Below are 26,875 nucleotides of genomic sequence, written 5' to 3' on the forward strand. Positions count from 1 at the left end.
TACCAGTGGGTAAAGGAGGTAGCCTCTGTCCCTGAGATGTGAGTGAGCAGGTGACCAACATATGTCTTGATACAGAGATGTAAGGTGCCAGCAAGGGGATAGGTGAGATCACTTCCTCTGTGGCAAGCAGATGCTCCATACAGGCTCTCAGATACTAGGATTAGACTGCCAGACAGAGGGGCTGGAGTGATTGCACTGTAGTCGATATCATTTACTCTTCTTTTGGGGGACCTGGACTTGATTTCCAGTACCCGCATGGCAGTTAACCACTGCCTGAAACTGCAGTGCTAGAAGTTACAATGTCTTCTGGTCCCTGCAGGCATTGCATGGATGTGGTTCACAGATGTACATGCAGGCAAAACATCTATATCCATAAAATAAAAATAAATAACTCTTTTATTGAAATACCAGAGAGGAATGAGGGTTTTACCTGTGCAGTGAGTAGGAGCTTGCCCAGGTCCTCAGATGGTGAGGATGGAGTGCCAGAGGATAGGATAGACAAGTACTCTGCCTGTTGACCAAGTAAATCCCTCTGAGGGTCATGGATGGTGGACTTGACGGGCCAGAAGGAGGGGAGAGTGTGGCCTTCCTAAGAAAGGACTGGCATTCCCTCCAGAGGGAAAGCAGGGCTCAACTTTCAAAGTAAGATGTAAAGTTCTGCAGGGAACAGCTTGAGACCCGGCCTGGGATGAGGACATTCGTGTGCCCAAGGGAGGTGAGAGTGAGGGCTTTGCCTGGAAAGACAGCAGTGTGAGTCCTGCAAAGCAGAAGACTTCCACCAGCAATGTGGGCAGTGGGGTTCTGGGAAGGTGACATGTTTGGGGTTCCAGAGGGAGGAGGAGAATGGGCCGATTAACAACATGAGCAACCAGAGTTCTGGGAAGGCTGTCAGGTTCCAGACGGAAGAGGAAGAATGAGTTCCACAAGCATTATGTGAAGTGGAGGAAGGAATGGAGGCCAAGAGGTTCTAGATGCCCACCCACTGAGAAACAGATAAGCAGATTTGGGTGTGTAGTGATTGATATCTTAAACTTTTATATAACTATTAAATAATGCTCACATATGTAAAATTGAAAAAAAATGTTTAAATGAGTATCAAAACCAGTTAATTACAGCACAAATTCTGTCTACTGAGAATAATTTTAATACCTTAGGTTTCTACACAGAAAAGAATTGGTCACAATAATTGTAGTTACCACTAAGGTATTCTGTAAAATATTTATGTGTGCAATAAAAATATTTAAACATAAACAAATATATTGTACCTTTTAAAATATTCACTATGAATCAAAAACAGAAATGTAATACTATAAAACTATTATGGGATAACTGGAAAATTTAGAAGACAATAATATAAAAAGCAACCCTCTTAAAATAAGGAAAAATAGGTACGTCACTGAAGATGGCAGACACATGTCTCATTAGGGAATTGCAAATCAGAACAATATGGTACCACTATTCCTATGTTATACAATGGCCAGCTTAAAGAGAAAATAACAACACCAGATACTAGTAAGGATGTATATTATAAAGAACTTGCACTCACTGTTGATAGAACTAAGAATGAAAACCAACTTGACAGATTCTTACAAAGTTAAGGTAATCTCACAGCACAGCTGGGCAGTTATGATCATAGATACTTGTGCAATTGATTGGACAACTTATGTCCACACAACCCACATAAAGGTAGTTTTAGCAGCTCTTGTAATAGTCACCAAAACCTGCTACTAACCAAGATGTCCATCAACAGTTCAATGGATGAACAAAGCATGTCGTATCTGTGTAATATGACGATGAATATTTTTCTAAAGAAGAAAAGAAGCTGCCAAAGCACATGGAGGAATATTAAATCACATATTTACATGGAAGGAGCCAATCTGTTCAGCTAAATACCGTGTGAATCCAGCTATGTTACAGCCTCAGAAAGGCAAAGCTGAGTTAAAAAATACATCAGTGGTTACCAGGGATTTTTTAAGAAAAAGGATGACTAGTCACACATAGGGCTAAGTCAGTGATGCTCATCTGGATAAAACTGATGGTAGGTATGTGCCGTCACTTCACTGTCAAAGCCCACAGAACGTAGTGATGAAGACTGAACCTTAGTTATTGATAATGTATCAAAACTAATCCATCAGTTTAATACCACACCAATGCCAGATATTGATAGCAGTGGAGATGTCTAAATGTGATGTGGGCAACACAGGAATTCTCTATACTATTTATAGGATTTCATAAACCTAAACTTTCCCTAAAAAACAAAGGGCATGATTTTAAAGTCAGTCCAAGAATACTAGTGTACATGAACACAATCTGGCATTTTTCGGAGTAAAATCACTCTGCTCCCAGCAGTCGAGTCTCACTTCCCTTTGCAGAATTCCCTTGCGTGTCACATTCCCTGGGTCATGTCTGTCAGAGTCGGGGGTGGGGTGGCAGGAAGGCAGACTTGTCCTCGGGCAGCCATCTGCTCTCTGAATGGCACCCCATATGCTGTTGGTGTATAGAGTTCCCATTGTTGACATTTACGAATTGACTGTAATTGTACTGTGATTTCCTTCTTTGCTTGAGTTAATTAGGAAGATGTTTAAATTTCTAAGTGGTATTTTTTAGATGTTACTTATTTCAGCTTCATCACTTGTTTGAGATATGTGAGTCGAATACAGCCCACTTTTGGGATTCTATGACAGTTTTCCTTTGTTGGTAACTCAGTATCTGAGTTGGTAACTCGTATTTTTTTTTTTTTTTTATGTCATCTAGTGTCTAGATATTTTGCATCCTGTACTATGGAGCTCAATTTTTCCTGTTTGCATTGTAGGCTATTTTAGCTGTAAAGCCTTGAACATTTGTTTTTGTTACATATATTTAGTGTTACATCACTTATTATATCTAAGTTTATCAGTATTCTAATACCATGATGTGTTGTATCTTTTATCACCTTGTCACATGGGATGCAGCTAGCTTTGAATTTGATTGGTATCATGCAGTATTTTAATAAAGGCCTTTAAAATTGTACTAGTTGTTTGATACACCCCTGACCACTCCTCTGATTTTAAATTTCAATGATATTTGTTTTTATTGGTCTTTATTCTGAATAGAATACAGTTAGACCATGGGGAAGGTTTTTGTTTTTGTTAGACCATGGGGAATAGTCTTTGTTTGAATGAAAGAGATCAGGTCATTTATATTTACAAGGGGAAACAGTGCCTAGTATTATCCCAGTACCTCATTGTCACTGTTCTCTTTGAAGTCTTGCTCTTTGAGTATTTGATTCAGATGTAGTTAGTAATTGTGGGAAGCTAAAATAATTTTCTCCCAGGACATCTGCACCCTAACTCTGGGAACCTATGCCTGCTACCCACCATGTGTGACAGAAAGGAATTTAGCATTGTGACTAAGGATTGGAAATGTGGGATTCTCCTAAATTAATTCAGAAAATCCTAAAATGTAATTGTAAGAGGAAAATACAGATCTGACACACAAGCAGAAGAGGGGAGACTGTAACTGGAAGGAAGGGATTGCATTGAAGGCCACAAGGGTAGGATGCTGGCAGCTGCCTGAAGCTCAGACTCTGGGCATGGATTCTTCCCCAGAGTCTTCAGAAGAGGCAAAGCCCTGCAAACATCTTGATATGGGGCCAGTAGAATTGTTTTAGATTTCTGATCTCCAAAGCTGTGAGAGAAATAAACTGATGTGGTTTAAGCCACCAAACCTGTAGCTATTTGCCACGGTAACCACAGAAGGCAGAGAAATTCATTTATCTCCCTTTTAAGTTTACCTCATTGTAACTTCCCTTTCATCTTCAGATGCATCTCTATCAATGGCAGATAGAAAACTATATAAAGAGCATCCTGAGTGAGGTAACCCAGACTCAGAAGGACAAACATGCTAGGTACTCACTCACAAGTGAATACTAAATGTAAAGCAAAGGATAACCAGACTGCAACCCACAGCTCCAGAGAAGCTAGCTAACAAGGAATACTCAAAGAGAGACCCATGGATTGCCTTGGGAGGGGAAATAGATGAGACCTCCTGAGTAAACTGGGGATGAGGAGTGGGCAATGGAGGGCAGGGGATGGGGGATGAAAACATAAGGGAATGGGATGGTCGAGCTGGAACAGAGATGGAGTGGGAGAGCAATGAAAGAGATACCATGATAGAAGGAGACATCATGGGGACTGGGAGAAACCAGGTGCTAGGGAAGTTCCCAGGAATCCACAAGGATGACCCCAGTTTAGAATACTAGCAACCTTGAGGCAGGGGGAGGGGCTTGGACCTGCCTCTGCTGAATGTACCTCTCCATGGGAGGCCTTGCCTTCTGGTAGGGGGGATGAGGGTGGTTTGGGAGGGGGAGGCTGGAAGGGCGGGAGGTAGGAAGAGGGAGATCTTTGATATGTAAAATGAACTTTTTTCTTAAAAAAAAGAAAACTATATAAATATCCAAGTGAGGAGTTAACAACACCTGGCTCTTATACTCCCCTCATACAACTCTTCAGATTCTTCTCTGGAATATTCATTCTATCTTTATATTCCTAACTATCTGGTAAGCATCTTGTATTTTGATGTCTTCCTTACATGACATTATTATTTTATCCCCTTTCTTCTTAATTTTGAAACAGTTCTTACTCAGTTTCCTCATGAGGATTTTGGAAAGGGGAGGGTGTTATATTTCCTTCCTTCATACATATCCAACAAAAAGCTGTTCTGTTCATTGGCATCAAAATGAAATTTACAAAATTCTTGGATCGCAACTTTTCTTTCAAAATCCTGAACACATTCTCTGGCATTTGCTTTTTTTATGGAGAAGCATGATAATTTGTGATGTATTTCTTTTAGATATGCTTATTTTATTTTACTGTACCACCTAGATGTTTGAAGATGTTTCGTCTCCAAAATTAAATACGCTTTTCAGCTATGTCTCAGTGTTAGTATCATCTTTGTTAATATTGCCCACAGCCCTGAAAATCTGTTTTCAGTGACTTTTCTTCCTGTCCCGGATTCTGAGCTGTGGCACCACCTCACTCAGAACAACAAGATGTGCAAGACTCTTAGAAACTGCCCACCATAATCATCTCCCCTGCTGCCCACCCCCCTATCCTTTGATGCCACCTTCTCAACATGGTGTGGTCAGCCTAGGCCACTCTAAGTCCATGGCTCACACACAGAAACACCAGTTCTCTTGAAGGAGGCATTGGTCTGACTTTTTTCTTTAAACTTAATCAAACTCTTTCCATTTCTCCTTTGGTAATTTTTTTTTTTTTTTTTTTGAGCTGAGGATCGAACCCCAAGCCTTGTGCTTGCTAGGCAAGCACTCTACCACTGAGCTACATCCCCAACCCCATCCTTTGGTTATTTTTACACAAGAAAATTTCTTTTTATGTCCTTCAGGGGAGGGAACATCCATCTCTGATCATTCTTTACAACCCTCTCCCTGCAACATTAATTCTGGAATGTGTTTGTGGTTATGTTACAGAGATAAAAAAAAAAAAAAATAGACAATGACACAGATGGTCCTAACTTCTGATGACCTAGTATGTGATTTTTAGAATGTATGATGGGATGCCCTTGTAATCAGGGTTTCTGCTTTCAGCTCCATGGCCACTTCAGCACAGGAGCTAGCCAACTTTGTAGTATGAGATAGGCTGTGTATGATGATTCTGCCCAATTGGAGGCTAATATAAGTTTTTCAGCATATGTAAAGCAGGGTAAGCTATGATGTTCACAGGATTAGTGTTGTCAAATGCTTTATCAAATGACTACATTTCAGATAGCAATAGCTTTAACTGAATAGTAACCTAAACTAAAGTGCAACTATCATGGGTTGATCTATTATAGTTGATTATAATGCAATTATAATTTGTTTGAGCTACAGAAAGAACAACAAAGATACAAACTCCAAACAAATATGATCACCAAAGAGAAAGCCAGACTCTCACCCCTACACTCCCATCTTCTATGGCCCCTATATTCATCCACAAAAGGAAATATCTCACTGGCTTAGGTTACTCTGAAAATTTCCATTGAGATCAGGCTTTCTGACATATTTAGTCTGATTATATTCTAAATATGAACCTGTCACAGAAGAGATGTTAGCTTACATCCCAATTTTCCTCCTCTACAGAGAAGGCAAATAAGACTTTGCCCATGATATGTAGAGGGTGGGGATGAGGAGTGGAGGAGGAGGGGAGCCAGGCTCAGAAGCTCAGGCCACACCCAGCTCTACTTGAGCCCTGGAAGAAGGGGTGAGCTCTCTGAGAGTGATACTGGGGTAAATGACTGGAACAGCATGTGGACCAGGAACCAGAACCCTTCTTCACCTCACAACTACTCTCACTGACAAAAGGCAAATGGACTTTTGTTTCTAATGATTCTGGAATGTCAACTGTGGCAGAGAAAATTAGTTTAGCTTTAAAAGTCAATTACAGATAAATGTACCAAGCAAACGTCAAGAGAGGCTGATCCTGAAATCTGGAATTTCCAAGAAGCCAATGAATGCAGCGAGGGAGCCATGACCATTCGCGCCCTCTCTCCGGTAGCAATGCCAAGTCCAGCAGCAAAGCCCAGATCTGCTTCCAGCTTGGAGGGCCCAGCAGTGCCTCTCTCCCTCAGCCCTCACTACTGGCACCCTGGTTCAATCCTCTGGTCTCTAAATAGCAAGAATGCTATGTGCATGACCTCTCCCATGTGAAGTCACAGGTGTCCTCTGCTTCCTGCCTTAGGTTGTCCTGCTCTATGCCTCTACCTACGTCCTGGTGTCCCTCAGCATAGACAGGTACCATGCCATCGTTTATCCCATGAAGTTTCTTCAAGGAGGTGAGCAAGCGTTCTTTCATAAAGATCCTTTCATGGGGTGGGATTATTTTTGTTAATATTTTATTAATATTTTCTCTGCTCCAACCACACCCTTCTTTTCTTTCTCTTCTCTTTGTTCTCTTTCTCCTCTTTGTTCACTGCCTAATGGGTCTTAGTGTTCAAATATACACAAAGAAAGTTGGGGTGTCTGGGGAATGCTACCTGATCCTGGCCCCATGAGAGAACTCCTTGGTGGCCCCATGCTATGGCTCTTCACCTTGGGGATGTGTTTCCACCTAGTTCCTTACAGCCCTGCCAGCAAGCATACCCTTACAATGAAATATGTATTGTCTCTTCATGTTCTTCATTTTTAAGAAACAAACACCTGGCTCTCCTTACCTCAAATCCACAAAACTAGAAAAGTGTTGTTAACTTACTGAAAACAAAGGAACGTCTCCTTCATCCAGGATCCCTATAAGAAAAAAGCAAATGGTGCATAACACCCCCAGCTGAAGCTCAGAGTAATGAGTGGTGCTAGGAGTGTTTCTTGATGGAGTCCAGTGCTCAGTGCAGGAGGGGAGGCAGAGCCCAGGAAGCTGGGAGTCCTGAGGTATGGAGGCACCATGAAGGCTCACCCACAGCCAGCTCCTGTGTTCTGCACTTTCTGACGGGATGAGAGGGATGGAGGCCTGCTTTGCTTCCAGGGGAAGCAGCTTGAAGATGCTACTGCTGAAGAGACTCTGTGGGTTCCCAAGAGCCATCAGTGATTGGCGGTGAGCACTGTAGAGGACCAGCCAGCTGCCCTTTGCTCTGCACACAGGCAGACCTAGACTCATGTGTCCCTAGACTTCTCGGTTACCCATAGAAACTGAAATATTATTGGAAAGACAGACAGAAATTGGGTATCTTTTAAATGTGACAAAAGCTAAACTAGAGAAAATATATAATGCATTTAAATTGCTCCCAAAGAATTCATACACACACACACACACACACACACACACACACACACACACACACACACACACATGGCAAATAAATCTTTAAATCCATTGGAAAAGAACAGGTTTGTTAATACATAATGTTGGACTCGCTCTATAGCCAGTTGAAAACATTAATTCCCCATGTCACAGCTAATTAAAAACAGACCCTGTTGGACCGGAAAAGCCAGCCATTCTAACATGAAGGACTAAGAGAACATAATGACAAACCTTCCATCATCTTAACAAGGAAAGGGACTTTCTAGGAACCACGCTGAAAGCAGAAGCAGTAAAGGAAACCATTTGTCACTTCATCAAGGTCCTCAATGAGTTATACAAATAAAAACCATGAACTACAGCAAGGGACAATTGGATGAGAAAAATAAAAAGATGAAGAGCTAATATCTTTCTTATGACAATTTTGGCAAGGACATAAGAACATCAACTGAAAAAAAATAGAAAAGACGTGAGCAAAGATCAAGAAACAAAGAAATAATTAGGAGACACACAGAAGTGTTCATTTTGACTGCTAATTAAAGAATTGCAAAGATTAAACATGGGGAGAGGAAACTGTACCAGACAGCTCAATGAGATTAAAAGAAGAATCACAGAACTGTGTATAGTGGGATGCATGTGGGCCTGTACCCCCACATGGGAGCTTTACCCTACAGCAGAAGGGTCACACCCATTTCCTTGTGAGAAACTGAGGCTTCTGGGGACACTGACAGGTCCCAGTGGCTCTCAGAAATCAGTCTCTATAGTGGCCCTTGTGTGCTCCCCAAGCATGTTCTCAGGTGCCCAGACATCTTTCTCTTTTCTTTAAGCAGAGAAGCAAGCCAAAATCCTCATTGGGATAGCCTGGAGCCTCTCGTTCCTGTTTTCCATCCCCACACTGATCATATTTGGGAAAAGGACACTCTCCACTGGTGAGGTGCAGTGCTGGGCACTGTGGCCAGATGACTCCTACTGGACCCCGTACATGACCATCGTGGCCTTCCTGGTGTACTTCATTCCACTGACCATTATCAGGTGAGAGCTCAGTGGGCTGGACCCCGCCTGATGGCTTTTCTACTTTACATCTTCAGATCAGTCATTGTTCCAAAGTCCTTTGGGAACTTGTTGGGATGCAGGATTCTATCTAAAACTCCCATGGGCTAAGCCCTGTTCTCCTGCAGCAGAGTTTAGGAAAGCAGAACATTTACGGATCGTGTACTCAGATGCATGCGTTGTGCCAAGTGGCTGATGCCAGCTTCACAGTGCCATCCTGTGAAATAAAGTACTTCATTTTCTGAAAAGTAAAACTCAAGATCGGAGAGGTTAAGGAACTTAACATCGCACAGTATTGAAATCCTGGCCTGTTTGATTACACACCCTGTTCTTTCTTTTATATAATATGACCTTTCAAATACAAATTATAATACTGGCTTTAGGGATCTTGGAAATTAAAAATAAACATTCTTAAAACAAATTGAACAAGAACATGCTATAGGATATTAGTGTATGCTTGAGTGTATGGGCACTGGGATCTGACATCACACTTCTTGACACCGCCACTGAATGACAAACGGACTCCAGGAAGAGAAGGCAAAGGCAAGGAAGGAAGCAAGCTCCTTGGTGACCAAAGTTTAGAAACGGGGTGGAGGCAGTAAGTAAGCAGGCAGATGGTGTCTGCCAGGGAGAAATAGATAATGACCTCTTCTCTGGGGCTGGAAGAAGGAAGAGGCAGTTTATTGCAAAAGGCCTTGGCAATCAAGTCACAGAATGTTCCCTCAGTCCTGGGGCTGTAGATGACCACAACAGCCTGCTCAAGGTAGGGTCTCACTCACTCACATAGCAAGACACCAGAGCAGCAGTGACCCTGTCTGTGTGGATGGGGTACATGGAAAGAACTCCCATGGCAGGTTGCATAGGGGCCATGGCAGTCCTGAATTTTTTTGAGTGTCCCTTACCTAGCAGGATGGATCACATCAAGCCATAGGAAAAGCAGGTCAGCCTTTGGATTATAGTAGTACACAGCATAGTGAAAGAAATAAAAGAGAAAATCTCTCTAATTAAATTTTTGAATGGACCCTTGGTTGTTGCCTAGGAACTCATAGAGCAGGATTTCCAGGTCAAAGATGGCTCACTTTAAGGCTTTTGATGCATGTACACTCCACAAACTTGAGTTCTGACAAAATGGAGGATCTTGGCTCTTCTTCCAGCCCAGAGAAAGGTAGTACTATTTCTTTATTTGATCTTTCCCAAACTGTGAGTTAGGAAAATACACCTCATTGCTTTAATGTGTATCCGTTTTACTTAACAGTCAGCTTGGCTATTCCTAAGTGTCTCCTGACATCATGGGAAATCACTTGCTTTGTGCTCAGTGTTCATCTTTAGTCTCCTGAAACCCCAAGGCTGGGAGGAACGCAAAGCCTCACGATCTAGCTCTGACATTTTCTCAAGGTTGTCCTTACAGCTAAAGATGGCAGTGGCAGTGATTGGGACAGCCAGGTCACTAGCTCATTTGAGGTGGGTAGCTGTCCAGTCATCTTGGCTGAACTGACAAATGAGCATCCACATTTGTTTCAACTTACTGCTGTCCTCTTCACCAGTGTGAATGGGAGAAGGCTGAGTAGAAAGATGAAGTCCAAGTTTATGTAGAGAAACTGAGTGGAAGCAGAGAGGCTGGGCTCAAAACAGAAAAGCTATTAGGAGCATATGGCACAGCTCTGTAGAGCTAACAAATTCCAGGGGCCTGGCTTGGGCGGAGCTTCACTCCTGATTGACTTACCAGCCTTCACTAAGCTGCTCCTCCTAAGTCCCCACCCACCAGGCAAGTGCCTGCCCCAGGAGCCCTGCTCAGCTCTGAGTGGCCCTATCCTGGCTGATTTGTGAGGAGATCTGTGACTTGAAATTTCTTTCCCACATTTGTTTGGCTGCTTTTTGCAGGAGGACTGCTCCTCCAGCTTGCTTGCTGATTAACTCATGGTTTGTGAATGTGCTTTCAAAGTCAAGACCGAATCTGTTTGGGAAATAGTTTCAAAGGGGAGTTTCACTCAGCTCTCACCACACCAGGGCCTCCATTAGACCTGCTCTGGCTTCCCGGCTGTTGGTGACCTTCCATATCCTTGAGCTTCTTGGAAGCATTTCCTGTCTGACAGGAAGCCAGAGGGTCAGCCACCAGCTTTGCTTCTTTCTAGGCCAACTGGCTTCTCTCTCTGGGGGTCAAGCATCCTCCACCTCTTAACCTAGCTCAAGCCCTCACTGCACTGGCTAGACTCCCTCTGGCTCTGTGTGTGTGTGTGTGTGTGTGTGTGTGTGTGTGTGTGTGTGTGTGTGTGTGTGTATCTTTCTGTCTCTACCTCTCTCTGTGTCTCTGTATCTCTTCTTCTCTTTCTCCCCCCCACTCCTTCCTTCTTCTTTCTTCTTTATTTCTTACTTCTTCTTTCTTCTGACCTCCCCTGACTTGACTCTCTTGTTGATACCTCTTTTAGGTAAGGTTAAATAAACTCTTAATTCCATACTTCCCTAAACTAAGGAATAACTCATGGGCATTTGCTCATTTTGGTGGCCATGCCTCACAACTCCTAAGCCATGCTAAATATGTTTCCAAATTGACTATGATGATAGGCAAAAGAAAATGTATTGTAATCTTTCTTTGAGTGTTTGTTAGTAGTGTTATTTCATTTGTTTATTTGAGGTGCTTTATTTGCTTTTTTGGGAGACGTGAGGTTGTCAGGGGTATTTTGAGGAAATGTCACTCTGTAACCCAGACCATCCCACATGTCACTACATAGCCCAGGCTAGCCTAGGACTCATCACAGCACCTACTTCAGCCTCACAAGTGGTGGGCGTATGGAGGTGAGACGCCGCATTTCACTGTTCTTTCTGTTTTAGGTTGCATTTCTTTCATGACAAATGAGGTGAAAACACTTATGCTTTGTTGCCACTTTATTGCCATGTGTTTTTCAAAAACGTCCTAACACTCATTTATGTGTGAAAGTTCTCATTTTCTCCATTCTATATATACCCTTAGAGATATGCATTTACAGAGAGCCTTTTCCATTTTTAATGTGTTTCAAGGGACTTTGCATTGGCTGGTCCAGAGTGCTGATGTGCCCACCTTGTGCCTTCCGTTCCCCCCATAGTAACTGTTTCCAGAGGACACCTCACTTCTGCCACCCAGCCCTTCAGTGACTCATTCCTCACAGCTCGTGACTATTTCAGGACCACCCTGCCTTGGTAACTCCTTTACGTCCCCCATTTCTCCTCTCCACTAAGCCGTGGGAGAGCTGTCTGGCAGCCCCAGCAGAGGAACACCTGGGACCTCTGCTCCCTGGGCTTCACTCTCACTTCCTTCTGGTCCTCTGTAGAGGTTTGGGATAATGGAGTTGGCAGTATCTAATGAATGCAGATTGTTATCTTTTTTTTCTTGGCCCCTAGTCTAGTATACAATAAACATTTGGTAAATGTTGGAATAGTTGAGCAATGCAGCCCCCATGGTAACCTGTACTGTTTGTGGCACATGTGTGTCCTGGTCTCTGTTATCTCTGTCTCTATCCCTGTGCCTCTCTCTGTTTCTCTGTGTTTCTCTCTATCTTCTCCCTCTGTCTCTCTCTGTCTCTGTCTCTCTCTCTGTCTCTGTCTCTCTGTCTCTCTGTCTCTGTCTCTGTCTCTCTCTCTCTCTCTCTCTCTCTCTCTCTCTCTCTCTCTCTCTCTCTCTCTCACACACACACACACACACACACACACACACACACTTCACATGCATGATCCTAACACAGAAATTTCAGATTATTTCATGCCCACATAACTTAGGGATATGTTAGTTCATCTATTAGTATATATGGAAGGAAGGAGAAGGTGACTTCATGCCACCTGCATGAACTCTTTTGAGAGCTGTACATGAATAAAATTGTCACAGTGACATCATCAACTAAATCCTTTCCCAAGGCTTGAAGTCACTATGACTGACAGCAATGGTAATACTCTTTTCTGGGTCAAAACAACCCCTGTGGTTTCCACATTCCCTTGGCAGGGCTGTCTAATTGTTGCAGCAGGGTTGTTTGCCCGGGTGTAATTGCTGGCTTTCATTGAGCTTAATTTCTTGTGACCCAATTGATTTCTCACCTTCCTATCATTTTCTCTCCCTGAAACAAAGGTGGAGGCAGAAAAGATCCATGGTCATGATTGCAAAGGGACAAGTGGGAAAGTGCACATTAGTTACAGAGCACTGGTTTGTGGTATGTGAGGAAAATCCACTTATTTTGCTTGGGTAAGAGGGCTCAGACTGTGGGGAAGCCCCATGCTAAAGCAGTTTCTGTGGAGTACAAGGCCACTGTGGTTAAAAGGGCCCCACAGACTTGGCCAGCACTAGCCATGAGTGTGAGGCCTAAGACCAAGGAGTGTGTGAGGCCTAAGACCAAGGGGCATAGTGGGGCCTAAGTCAACCCATCTTACCAGGACAGGAAGTGACACCCTAAATACCATGATCTGGCAGCTAGCGAAAGTTTCCTGTTTTTAAAAACATGCTCCTTAGTTCCCTCCATGACAGTAGATGTTTGTGTGGGATGTCCAATTCCATTCCACTTCCACTCCTGGATTCTCCTAGCAGCCCCTCCCCTTTGGCATGAAAATGGCTCAAGGACAGATGACCCAGTTCAAGCCAAAGAGCTGAAGAGAATGTGTTCAGGAAAAGGACTCTGGTTTTTAACAAGGAGTCTGAGGATGGGGTCATCTCTGCTCCCTTCCTCTCCGTGTAGATGCAGAACTGACATGAAGAACCTTCATTAAAGAGCAGCCCAGGAGCTGTGGGAGGGACTAGGGACTTGAACACCTGGACAGCCTGCATTTGAATTTGCAGTTATGAGAAATGCATAGTATCCCAACTATATGACCTTCTCAAGAGCTTTCTGTAGTTTGCTCCAGGATATTCTCTTCCTGACACCCAACTCTTAATACTTGGCGGCACCAGGCTTCATCAGCAACAATGGGAGCTTTAGAGTGACTTTTCCTCTGCTACCTTAGCAAAAGCTCAGCTAATTCCATGGCTCCCAGGGATGTATTGTGGCCATTCAAGCCTTTCTCTTTTCCAAGAGTCCATGGAGCCTGGTACCAGCCATGGATATAAAACATTCAGTTTTCCTCTGAGTTCCTTAAGGAACAAGCTGTCCCAGCATCCCCTCTCTGGGACTGTTTCTTCCTTCATCCCTCCCAAATTCAGCTGCACACAGACAGGCTCATGGCCCTGTTATTCCTCATGCCTTTTTATATGTTCATTTTTCTGAATACTCCTGTACACATCAGCTACAACAATGGCAAGCCATTCTGGTTTCAAGAATATTCCTGTGTGTCTTATGTAGTATGTATTCATTCCATCTATGGCCTTGGGGCACCAGCACCTAGGATGTGGCTTCTTGGCTAGCTTAAGACCTGGAGAACACGTATGTGGGCCCCTTTTCTCTCTTGAGTTTTTGGATGGTGGAGACCGAATCAGGTGGCATGAAGCAGTGTGGGACCGGTTCTCAGCCTTCCAGGAGTCTGCAACTGAATCTGCCTTATACTGGATTAGTGAGTTTTCCCTCCAATATAATCCTTTAATAAATAGACGTTTTGTCAGTAATCTGTGGGTTTCCTGCATTATCTGGTTCTCAGCTCAGTGACAGAGCACTTGCTTAGCAGGCACAAGGCCCTAGGTTCAATTACTAGTACTGGTAAAAAGAAGAGAGAGAAGGGGCCCAAGTATGTGCTCCTCAGGTCTTAAGCTAGCCAAAAGGCCATGCTCTGGGAGCTGGAACCCTAAGGCATAGGTGGGATGAATACTCACTACAATCTTAGGTACCTTTCTTATTGCCTAAAACAGAATATTCTGACAAAAGTAGCTTACGGGAGAAAGGGTTTATTTTGGCTTGCAGTTTAAGGTTCATCATGGTGCTCCACATGTCACAGGAGCAGGAGCTTGACACACTGGTCACATCATATTCACAGTCAGGAAGCAGAAAGTGTGACTGGAGAGATGGTTCAGCAGCTAAAAGCTCTTACTGCTCTTTCAGAGGATCTAGTGAGCAATCCCCAGCACTGGCATGTGGCTCTCAAACATCTGTAGCACTAGGCCCTCTTCTGGCCTCCTTGAGCATCAAACATTCATGTGATATATACACATGAATACAAGTAGGAACACACCCATACCCATAAATACAAAATGAGATAATACACACACACACACACACACAGAGAGAGAGAGAGAGAGAGAGAGAGAGAGAGAGAGAGAGAGCGAGAGAGATTTTTATAAAAGCAGAGAGTGGTGAATGCTTGTGTTCATCTCATGTTCTTTTATAGAGTCAAGGATCTCAGCCCAGGTAATGTTTCCACCTTACCTGTAGTAGACAGTTTTTCTACCTTTACTAACCTCCTTAAGATAATCCCAATAAACATGCTCAGAGGCCCATCTTTTAGGTGATTCAGGTCACCAATTTGACCATCAGGATCAGTCATCACACTATATAACATAAAAGATATGGTGAGTGTTAAGACCAATTAAGGTGGACAGTCCCATAAGATCTACAAAAGGGATACAAACATGCTCTATGGGTTGAACGTATCCGGAGGATGTCTAGAGGTACAAGTGATACATGCAATTCTTATGTATCCTAGGAGAAACCTGTGGTGCTCTGTTGGTGAGATAGCACCAGATGATGGTTAATGGCCCAGGCTGTGGTCCAGCTCTTATGCCCTCTACCTGTGTATGAAAACAAACACCAGCACTACCCACAAAATGTTTTTGGTGACAGTAAATGGGATAATGTTTAAGAGAAGCTAGCATCATGGTTGACTTTTTACTATACAGAATATGAGGTTCTCTGTTCTACACTCAGAACTTCCCTAGCAAATAGACCTTAATTTCAATCTCTCTGACATGTCCTAATTGTGGGACCATAGCTTTGCCATCCATAAAGTGGGGGCTTTATGTGTTTATTCCCATAGCTCATATATGAAGTCACAAAGTACGAGCTTGTATGAAACACAAAGAAAACACTCACAACTGGCATAGATTGTTGTTATTTGGTTCCCAGAACCATATTAAGAGATGGGACTAATAAGACAAGAAACACTTTATGGAGAGACGGAGTCAGCAAGCTCACCACAGATTAATTACTTCAATGATAGAGTGCTAAGACATGAGATAAGAACCATGACTTCCTTTCCCATCTTGGCACCCCTGAGATAAATGGCAAGGGTTCTCCTGGGTATATTCTCTCAACCCTTGCATCAGGCCACTCCAAATGTGTAACACCAGATCAAGGACAAATGAAAAACCTGGCATGACTGTTACTTCTCTCACCAGGCTAGTGCAAAAGCTTCCTGTCCATTGTCTCTTCCTGTCCAGTAAATCTCTACTGCATGCCTTAGCTGCTGCTTAGTAGGAACATACAAGACTACACATAGTGTTCAGCAAGTTAAAATGAGTGTGGGACATTGGGAAGATGATCACACAATCCAAAGTATTTTGGCAAGGTAATAAGGTTCATTTCTGCAGAGGGTGGTTAACTACATCAAATCCAGCAGAGAAGCACAGCCAGTGTGATACCACTAGGTTTTTATTCCTAATGCAAAGGGGTCCTGTGCATCATTCTCAGTGGTCAGAGTTCAGCTTCACATTCTTACACTATTGGTTAATTCTAAATGGTACAGTTGATATACAAAATACAATTCTGAGCACCAAATGAAACCCTGGACAGAAATTTTGATTTCAGGAAGAGCTGACCCTGGCAGAATCAGAATTTCTGCCAAGCAGCCTCTTTACAATACTGTTTGAATGGAGTTTTGTCTTACATAACCCTTTTGTAGAAAATACAGTACATTTCCTTTATATTTCTCACAAGCACATGTGGATATGAAATAAAAACTAGAGATCTTCCTCCAGTCAACTTCTTATCCTCAGAAACACAGATGAGTGCTGCTGGTCTGTGCCATCCCAGGACTTAATTGTGCATAAACAAGAATGTGTGTGTGTGTGTGTGTGTGTGTGTGTGTGTGTGTGTGTGTGTTTCTTTCTTTCATTTGTTTGCACAAATGTAAATAAAGTGTATGTATTGAGCCAAGTCTAAACTTCGAAAAATGTAATCTGCCACTTCACTGTCGCTCTCCCTGGAGCCCAGAGTTTCTGTTGTTTGAGTACAGAATCAACCTGTGAAAGCACAAACTCTGTGGGTTCTGATGTTTCTCATCATTCTGATCCAAAATGAAGGTATGTGGTCTATCCCTGGGATCTCCCAAGAGGGACCCACAAGCCTGGCTCTAGGGACGACTAGAACAGCCACAGTCCTAAAGTACCTCTGAACGGCATGAAGGAGAATGGGCGGTTTAGATTGCCTTCTGTACACTCAGGAAGTAAACTAGGCAGTTACAGGGTAGGGGTGCTCTCAGACAGAGAAATCCTTCAGCTTTCATGTTTTCAAGGACCTACAGTCTCCTGAGAAAGTTACTGAAATCCAAGACACGGGAGAAGTTGTATTCAAAATATCCAAGACTTCCTTTCCTTTCCATGCGACATGACCTTCAGCACCAGACTGCAATAGTCAAGGTTCAATATAGCCTGTGTTTTTCCAACAGTGTGTTTCAAGGCAAAAAAGCTGACTGTGAAATAATAACAGGGCAAGAAGTGTTTCACTGCAAAGCAGCATGTAGAGAATGATTGACTATAAACAGACAAAAGGAAATGTATCCCAGGATCAGAACAAGGAGGAATGAAAAACCCTGGAACTCATTCTTCACAGAGTCCACTGTTCAGGAAAGGAAGTCCCATACTCATTTGGTTGTCCTGCTCCTGTTGGCTGAGAAACCCAGGGCAAAGATAAGTCAAGAAGCCATGAGGTAGGAAGAGAGAGCAGGGTGTCGTGAAATGAGGCAATAGTGTAAAGCTTTGATGCCCTGACAGCGATAGCATCACATGGAAATGGACTTGCTCAGGTGGGGTCAGGAGTCAAGCTAGAGAGCAGCCATCTGTCTTGCATCACCATCACTAATGATGCATTATCTTAGGCTAAAACAGCAGAATAGGGATGTTTAAAGATTATGATATTGCCAGGGAAGAGGTTAGAAGGTTCGTGCATTTCCAGAGTACATGAACTAAAGTTTGGGAGATTTGCATGGCTCCCACAAAGGGATGATATGCAGATTCATGACACATCTCCTTTTGTTTGATAGGGACAGCATTTGATAGATGTGTTGGTTTGAATGAGAATGGCCTCCTTAGACTATTATGTCTGAATGTTTGGTTCCAGTTCGTGGAACTGTTTGGGAAGGATTAGGAAATGTGTTCTCGTTGGGTCACTATGGGGGGGGGGGTTAGGGTTACAAAAGCCCACTGCAGGCACAGTGTCTTTCTCTCTGACTGCTGCCTGTGAATCAGGATGAAAAGCTTCTGCTCCATCACCATGAATGTTTCCCCCCATGATGGTCATGGACTAATCCCTCTGAATCTGTAAGTAAGCTTCCCACTAAATGCTTTATTTTATGAGTTGCCTTAGTTATAGTATATCTTCACAGAAATAGAACAGTAACTAAGACATCAGAGAAGACCTCCAATTTAACATTAAAAAAAAATTCTTCAACCTCACTTTTCTCAACTTGAATAGGCTATTTTCCCCTAATTATCCATCAAGCCTTGCCTACTAAAACCCTAACAGTAAGCTGATGCATTCTATAGACAAGCGGTGTGACTGTTAGACAGTAGTTACAGGACAATTTAATCAGAGGATTAAAACATAATCTGTGTATATTTTATCACAGTAAAAGAACTTTTCTAAAAAAGGGAGATTGCAAAGATTTGTACTAATGGTAAAAAGACAGGAAGGAAGGTGCAGATTCTGGGGTCATTTCGAAGTGAGCATTTGCTCACTCATTAGATGGAAAAGTGGAGAAAAATGCAAAGAAGCTATTTCAGATGTGTGACTGCTGCTCCTAAGAAGCAGCTTGCCTGGAACAGCAAAGCATAAAGATACATATGCAGTAGCTCCATTTGTCCAGCTAACTGTCAGGGGTGGCCTGGCTTTGTGCTCCTCTTTGTACCTGTAAGTAGAAGAGGGGTCAGTTAAACCCAAGTCCTTCATGCATAAGACTTCTCTTAATGTTTCCATTGTCTAAAGAACTAATTGTCAATATCATTTGAATTAGCAAGGAGTTAATAAATACCGGAATCATTGCCAGGTATCATTAATGTCTCAGGGTGATCAGGACCTTACCTTGCACTGTGGTTTGCATGTACAATATCCCCTACAGGCTCACGTGGTCTCCTGCTCTTTTGGGAGGTTGTGGAACCTTTGGCTGATGAAACTGAACCAAAGGAAGTGGATCTTGGAAGGGATGGAGGTGGGGTTCTTAAGGTTTCCATCTCTAAACTACCCAAGTGTGAGCAAGCAGCCTCTCATGGCTGCTGACATAGCTGGGAGCTATTCTGGTCTCCATGTGTTCTCCTTAAACCAGAGCCAAATTTACCCTTCTTCCTCAAGGTTGTTTCTTATCAGATCTTTGGTAACAAATAGAAAAGTAACTAATGTACCTTGTCTCCTTTACCTGGGAAATGAGTTCTGACCTAACAAATGTTCTATTTTGAGCAAAGAAAAGCCTCACAGCTAGCCTTTCTCATTTTTTTCCTTCATGGGGATATACAGACTACAAGAAAATCCCTAGATATGCCACCAAGGTCTGAGGTTCCATGAGGCACTAAGAGGAACTCCCACAGAAAGAATAGAAAAAGCAATAAGAAACAAAGTTTTAACATCGTCGTTAATTAAGTTATAGTCTAAAGCCCATTAGAATCCATTAGTGCTTTGTCAGCTTCTACAAATTGGAACTCTGATTTTTTTTTTTTAACTACCAATTCTCAAGAGGAAAGATTATGCAGTTTAAAAATAAGGCAGTGTTTTCCCAAAGTTTTTAGTTAAAATGTTCGGTAAACTTTAAATGTCAAATAACATTAGGGAGAGTTCAAATTTTTGCATTTATCAAAGGAGATGGGAAATAGAAAATTTGCTGATGTGTGTATGTTATTAACATTCCACTGGCACACACCTCATCACTGAAGAAGTGGGTGAGATGGAATGTGGAAAACTGGGGGGTGGAGGGCAGCAGCAAGAAGAAGGAAAATTATACTGCTAAGTCCACTGATGTTCAAGCATTATGCATGCTCAGCTCTTTAAATGTGATCGCGTTTGACACTCAAAATTTCAAGAGGCTTGTGCTACAGAATCTCAGCTTAGGCTTTCAGTGTCGGTTATCAATTACTGTATAGCAGGTTACTATGTACTGAGTGCATTGAAACAGTGTGTATCTCTGATCTGTAGTGTCTGTGTTGGGGCCTGGACAAGGCACACTGGGTCTGCATTTGAGTAAAGTGATCGTCAAGGGGCTAAGCAGGTGGGAAAGGTCACTAGAGGCACAACTGGGGAAGGGTCTTTCCAAGGCTCCTCATACTTTTGCAGAATTAATTTCACTGGGGCTGCAGGATTAAAGGCAGCCTTGCCTTGAGAAATACACAGTTAGTGCTCGCTTCAGCAGCACATATACTAAAATTGGAACAAGAAATACACAGTTAGACAGTAGCTCCATCCTGTGTAACCTCAGGAACCGTAACCAACTTAGCTGAGGCAAGCAACAACAGATCCCTGTTGAACTGAGGGAGACAAGATCACCTATGGCAAGGATACAAGGGAGGGTTGCAGAGGCTGTTCCATAGTAAGGGGGTATGGTGGCATATGCCTGTAAGCCCAGTCTGTAGGGAGTGTATTCAGGAGGACTATGAGCTTGAAGCCAGCCTGGGCTACATAATGGACATTTTCCTAGCATTTGCAAGGCCCCTCTGTAAATCCAGCCTTGGAATTCAAGGCAGAGATTGATGATCCCATGTCTTAATCTGGGGTTAAGAAACTCAACTTCATTGAAAAAGCAGAAGATAAATATGGAGGTTGACTTCTGATTTCAATCATAGGCCTTCACATACTTTTCCCCCTCCAACCCCACCCCCACACACTCACTGGAAAGTATGAAAACTAACTAAAATGAAATTACATACATACATATATATATATATATATATATATATATTTATTTATTTATATATATATTATTTATATATATAACATATACAAACTTGTACATAATCTTAGGTCTTTCTGCCTTCAAAGGCTATGTTGTTTGAATTATAATCCATGCTGTACTGCTGAATATCTAGATTATTTGACTCCTCCAGGTTTTCATCTCTTCATTGAAGAGACTAGCAGCTCCCTCCAACTCACTCTTATGGTCCCTTCAGGATAGCAAGCATAGCTGGAGGGGACGGTTGATACCCCTCCGGTGCACCTTTTCAAGGGGAAATGGAGGTAGTAGGCCCTCGGATCCTCACACATTAGGGACTGATCAGCCATGTTAATGTTCCCTCTGGTTCCTCCTGCAGTGTCATCTATGGCCTTGTCATCCGAACTATTTGGATTAAAAGCAAAGCCCATGAGACAGTGATTTCCAACTGCTCAGGTAAGGCTCAGAGTCTCTCAACTCTCCTACAGAACTTCTCCTCTAGCAGTACAATCTGAGACTGTCTGGATCTACAAGCCTCCTTGGTTACAGCAAGGCTCAACAACAGAGCCCCCCAAAACCTTCCCAGAGGGCTCTGTCTTCCATTCGGCCTCCCTGAAAACTCGGGAAGTAGGCAGGCGAGATGATTCAGGATGGAAAGGCACTTGTTGCCGAGCCTGAAGACATGAGTTTAACACCCAAAATTCACATGGTACGAAGAGAGAATGGACACCAGAAAGTTTTCTGCTAAGCCCCACACAAATAAGTAAATAAAAAAAAATGCAAAAGGAAGAGGGCACTTTGAGCTTGTCTGATTGTACAAATGCAGTCCCTTGAAGCAGCACTTGAGGGAGCATGGGGAGTCACCCCAGGTGTGTGTGAGGCACAAAGAACCTTGAGAGTACATCATGTACACCAAACCTGAAGATGGGCTTCTCTGTTTAGCTGAATTTAGAAATGGGTAAATCTACCATCTGATTACAGGATGATCTCAGCCTTGAAGTCAGTCCACATGTTTTCTCTGATATTTAGCCCAAACAAGACTGGAACTGAGATAGCCCTTCCCCAAGTTCCATTTCACTGAACATAGTTACAGGGCACCTCTAGGAGTACTATACCTGGTTAGGTTCCACTGGAAAAGACCCAGCCAACCAATGAGCCAGAAAGAAGAAAGGTTTCTGGCTTTGCTATAATGTGGCACTTATGGAAAATGAGACTACTCAGCTTAGGTCCCACACTTTCTCCTATCCCTTATGTGAACACACACATATGCACAAAATATCTACAAATGTTCACACATTTAAACTTCTATACACTATAACACACACACACACACACACACACACACACACACACACACACCACAGTGCCCATGCCATCTGCACTCAGACAAGGACCATGAATTACTATACAAAACATTAGCAGAAGCTGGCTTCTGCTCTGGATCTATCACTGTGAGCTATACCACCTTACAAAGTCACGTGACTTCCCTGGGCTCCAGTGAATTAACTGAGTAGTTGCATTAGATTCTTTCTAACATTTGTTTGGACTTGGGCACCCCAAATCTGCACCAACCATGGATGGACCTTGGTTTATCATGGTGAAAACTTCTTTCTCCATGTGATAGGAGATAGCTAAGAGGCTCCACGAGGTTTATTGGATGTGAGCTTATGTGTCTCTTTCCCTAGAGAATTCAGAGAGGTATGCAAAGCTTGGCATCTCAATCTTAATGCAGGCGAGGTCTGCTGTGTCCTCCTGTATACCAGAAGCAGTACAGTGTAACAGGCACAAATCTCAGGCCCTCTGTCCCAGTGGTACAGTCAGGACAGAGGGACAGACAGACAGAACCTCTGCTATTGACCACTGGTCATCCTTTCTGTTTGTTATCTCTCTAATAGCCCAACTTCTAAGGTGCTATTTTGCAGATAAAAAAAAAGGCCCCAAAGTGAGGCATCTTGCAGTTTCTCTATGTAGCACATGGTGACATGACCAGGCTCCAAGTGCACGCGACTGATTAGAACACCCAGCTGTTCCACTTAAGCCAGTCCACCTCCCACGAGGAAGAAAATGATAGAAAGAGAAGTGATAAATGACTTGTAAAAGAGCCCAAATTCACCCCTCCCCCCAAAAAAGGTCTTATTAAAAATCCAAACTCAAGATCTTTAGCCCAACATACCATCCACAGCACTCCCCTGGAGCAGCCTCCCTGGCCCACCTCTAAAGCGTTTTTCTCTATTTGAAGGTTCCATGTCTGGTTTGGTTGAGACAGCTAGGGTCCTGTTGTTCTTCAGGATTTCAAGCCTCTATCCTGTGATTTCTACCCATTGAGGAAGGCTGGTGTGCTCCTCCTCCCTGCCTATCCCTCTGAGCTCGCACCCTCCCTTCCTCACTCCTCAGCTCTCTTGTTCCTGCACTCCTCACCCCATGAGCTATGGTGAAGCTTACCTCATTTTCCATGAGTTCAACAATCAGAAAATGAAGCAAGATACACACCGCCAGAGAGATCTGGGGTGATCCTCAGCAGACCTCCCCATCCACTGCCGGCTAGTCCTTTCTCTCTGTAGAGTCCCTCATATCTCCTTTCTGTTGTATTTTTTAGTGACAACATTGGACTTTCCTCACATCCAAGACTGAATCAGTACAAAGCTACTTAGAGATGTACGTCCACTAATACACACAGCATTGCCTTTCCCTAAATTAGAAAAGTTAGAAATGGCTACTGTCAGTTTTCACTAAGTATAATTTTGAGTCTCCATTACACCTGTGTTTAGCTTATCACCATCCGTGACCTCCTCCCAGAATGAGGCTAGATGCTATTCTCAGACTATCATATCCTGTCTGTATTTTATTCATCAATAGACTTTCTTTGATGTCCCTTGTGTCAGAACAGCCAAGCCTCTCAGGAGCTGAATGGTGATGGGGTCTCCAATGGTGTTGACATGCCAGAGTTATTGCTCATCAACAAGGTACATTGGCTAAGATTAGTGTGAGCAGACGCTCACTTCGTAAACACTGCTTGCCAAGCCCAAGTCACTCTTCGTGTGGAGCTCTTCTTCTTGCTGACCAGTGTGTTTACTTTTTCCAACCCAGAGGCTGACTCAAAGAAAAAAGAAAAGGAACAGTTTCACAAATGACCCAAAGGCTTTCCCATACACAGATGTCCTAGACCTCAAACATTAGCTCTTACAAGGTCGGATGTGTTTGAAGTCTAGGAGGAACTGTACCTTATGGTGAGGGCATTTACTGGATGAGGATGGGAGATTGGGAAGGGAAAGCCATGAAACTGACAAATTATAACATCCCTGGAGAGAACTGGGTCTCACCGTCATGGCATAGATGGTGTGATGTGATCAATACTGCATCACACTGCGTGTTTCAAATTCTATGAGACAGAATGAGGTAGAGAAAAAACTTCAGATTAGGAACTAGACTAATTTCTGCTTTGCAGCTTGACGGCTTTATGATGAGCCCATGAAGTGCTCTGGGCACCAGCTTCTTTAGTAGCTAAAGACAAAATGCCTTTACACCTGTTTCTAACAAATGCATGAGAGAAAAGTATAAAGATAGGAGCAAATGACTAGTGTGGATTTTGTAGCTAGCGAGATTCCATATCATTAGTATGTTGGCTTGTCTCAGCTGATCTGCAAACTAATACAATTCCTTTCAAAGGAGAATGAAAACATTTTATTGTGTCTGGCAGATGTTTTTAAGACAGATAGAAACATTCAAGAGCCAAGAAAAATTCAAATTATTCCTGGAAAAATAGAACAAAGTAGAAATATTTTTCTGTGCCAAACATGAGTTTATTGTAAAGGCAAAGCTCTTAGTACAGGGTCGCTGACATAAAATAGATGACAGTGGAAAATAATGTGGTCCCAAACCATTCTATACATGCATAAATTCTTGACATATGTCAGAAGATCATCAGGAAAGAAATTAAAACTTTACTTCAACCCATAGACAAACATAACTCCAGGGAAAATAGTGTTATATGTAAAGAAGTTTTTTTTAATTTTTAAACAAAAGCTAGACAATATCTTTATGACATTGGAAGAGATTTTTAAGACAAGACAGATGCTGCATTAAATTGCAGGTGAAAATGGGTTTGTTTGACTGGGTGTGGGCATTGTAAAAGTCAGTCTGCATACTCGAGGAGTGTGACCTGAAAAAGGCGAACAGAAAGAAGGCATGGAGAACTCCTACAGATCAATTGGAAAGGGGATTTTAAAGACAATCACATGTAAATACTCAGCAAAACATGAGCTGGCATTTGTCAGACAGGAAAACCAGACTCGCAGCTCCATTAATAATTAGGGAAGTGTGGGTTTAATTCTGAAGTAGATGCAACTGTCCACCCACAGAATTGGTTTTAAAAAAATGATCTGATAAATCTAAGGACTGGCATGCACACAAGTCTCATGGTTTTCAGTTTGCTTGGCAGTAACAATCCTCACACGTACATCAAGTAGCTGGTCTGTTTGCTTCTAGTCTGTCTCACATGCTGGCAGCCATCAAGCTCTAAAACCCTCAGATCTAAACCTTGCTTTTCTTCCCTTCCTGGTCCCCATCTCTCCACTCAGTAGAGACCATCCTGGAGCCTGTGAAGCAACAAGTGAGAAGCCAAGTCCTTGGTCTCATCTTTGTCTCAAGGATAAGTCTTAAAAGGGTATTTTCTGGTTAAAATGCCTCAATGTTAATAGCTTCATTGGGGAACAGGGCTGTTCTTATCTGGATCTGCACGTTTAGATAGGGCCACTGGCTGATTGAAGGCTGCTTTGTATTTTCACTTCAAATGAGGCCACACAAGAAATATGTCCAGGGTATTCCAGAAGCAGTTGGTATTTAAAACTCTATAAGATGAGAATTTGGAGACTTTCTCTAACTTCTTTATTATCCTTGTTAAACCAACCAACTCCAATCGAAGCTCATCTCTTTTTCTCCAGTTCCTCCCTAAACACGGCCGATAACAAATCAATACCATAACCGTCAAGCTAATACACTATTAGCACTCAGTTTACCACCCTCATCTCCTGTGCTCTGACAGAGTGAGCACACAGATCACCTTGCCAGGCTCAGCATGTGGCTCGTCCCCACAGAGATCACCAGTATCCCAGGTTCCTGCCACTGGCTGCCTGCCTGCTCAGTGTCTTGTGTTTTGTGTTTCTATTATAACAGCATTACATAAACAGTACCAATATCTGCTAGGGGACGGGAAACTCTAGCAGCTATATGAACTCTAAAACACAAGCACTAACAAAACAGAAGGGCTTTTAAATATTTGTTTATTTTTATTTTATGTATATGAGTGTTTCCCCACATGTGTGTATGTGCACTATGATCACACTTGGTACCCCGGAAGGCCCAAAGAGGGCATGGATTCTTTGGAACTGGAGATTTTTGTCTAAACTGGAGGGCAGAGTACAAAAACAACTAACCTGTGAGCTGTGAGAGTTTGTTGACACTTCCTTGGACCCTGGTATTACCTCCTGTTAGCGCTGAGATTAAAAAAAAACAAAACAACAAAACGGAAAAAAAAAAAACAGAACCCAAGAAAAAGCCTCAGACAAGAAAGCTAATGGGGTGAGCAGGCACACCCAAGATGAGAAAGGGGCAGGAAGTTCTTACAGGGCTTTAAGGTCAAAGAGCTATATAAGTTTACGTTATGGCATAATCAAACTCCTTACTTGTGGTCCTGAGGGAAGGAAGGTTGGATGTGAACCTTCAAGTCTTGAAGCAGAGGGCAGGGCAGCTGCACCAGGGCACAGGCATCTTCAGAGAGCTCACAGGGGTGGTTCTAAAGGGGCTGCAGCTGTCACACAGATGCTGCCCAAGCCAAAGCCTCTCCACAGGGGTGGCTGGCTCCGGAGGGCAGGTAGAACAGCAATGGCTTCCCGGGGCAACAGCAACGATCCAGACCCCGTCAAGACAAAGTGATGGCCTGGGAAAATGGTGGCCTGGGAAGATCTGGGGATGCTCTGAGATGTACCCTTGAGTTTGCCAGAAAAACAAGCACCAAGGGATCCAAGGAAGGAAATGGCCTCTCCCATAGTTGAGTAAAG

At 43.0% G+C, this 26,875-nt stretch overlaps 1 protein-coding gene across 2 annotated transcripts in view; it reads left to right on the forward strand.

Moving 5' to 3' along the window:
* The window catches only part of Npsr1 (neuropeptide S receptor 1), a 192,251-nt gene that overhangs the window by 154,410 nt on the left and 10,966 nt on the right, over window positions 1-26,875 (forward strand). For both annotated transcript variants that reach the window (XM_036194069.1, XM_036194070.1), the window contains exons 5-7: window positions 6,714-6,807; window positions 8,594-8,795; window positions 21,199-21,275. In XM_036194069.1, the coding sequence (XP_036049962.1) occupies window positions 6,714-6,807; window positions 8,594-8,795; window positions 21,199-21,275 (373 nt within the window). The remainder of the gene's footprint in view (window positions 1-6,713; window positions 6,808-8,593; window positions 8,796-21,198; window positions 21,276-26,875) is intronic.

This window comes from Onychomys torridus, chromosome 7 (genome assembly GCF_903995425.1).
Source record: "Onychomys torridus chromosome 7, mOncTor1.1, whole genome shotgun sequence".
NCBI lineage: Eukaryota > Metazoa > Chordata > Mammalia > Rodentia > Cricetidae > Onychomys > Onychomys torridus.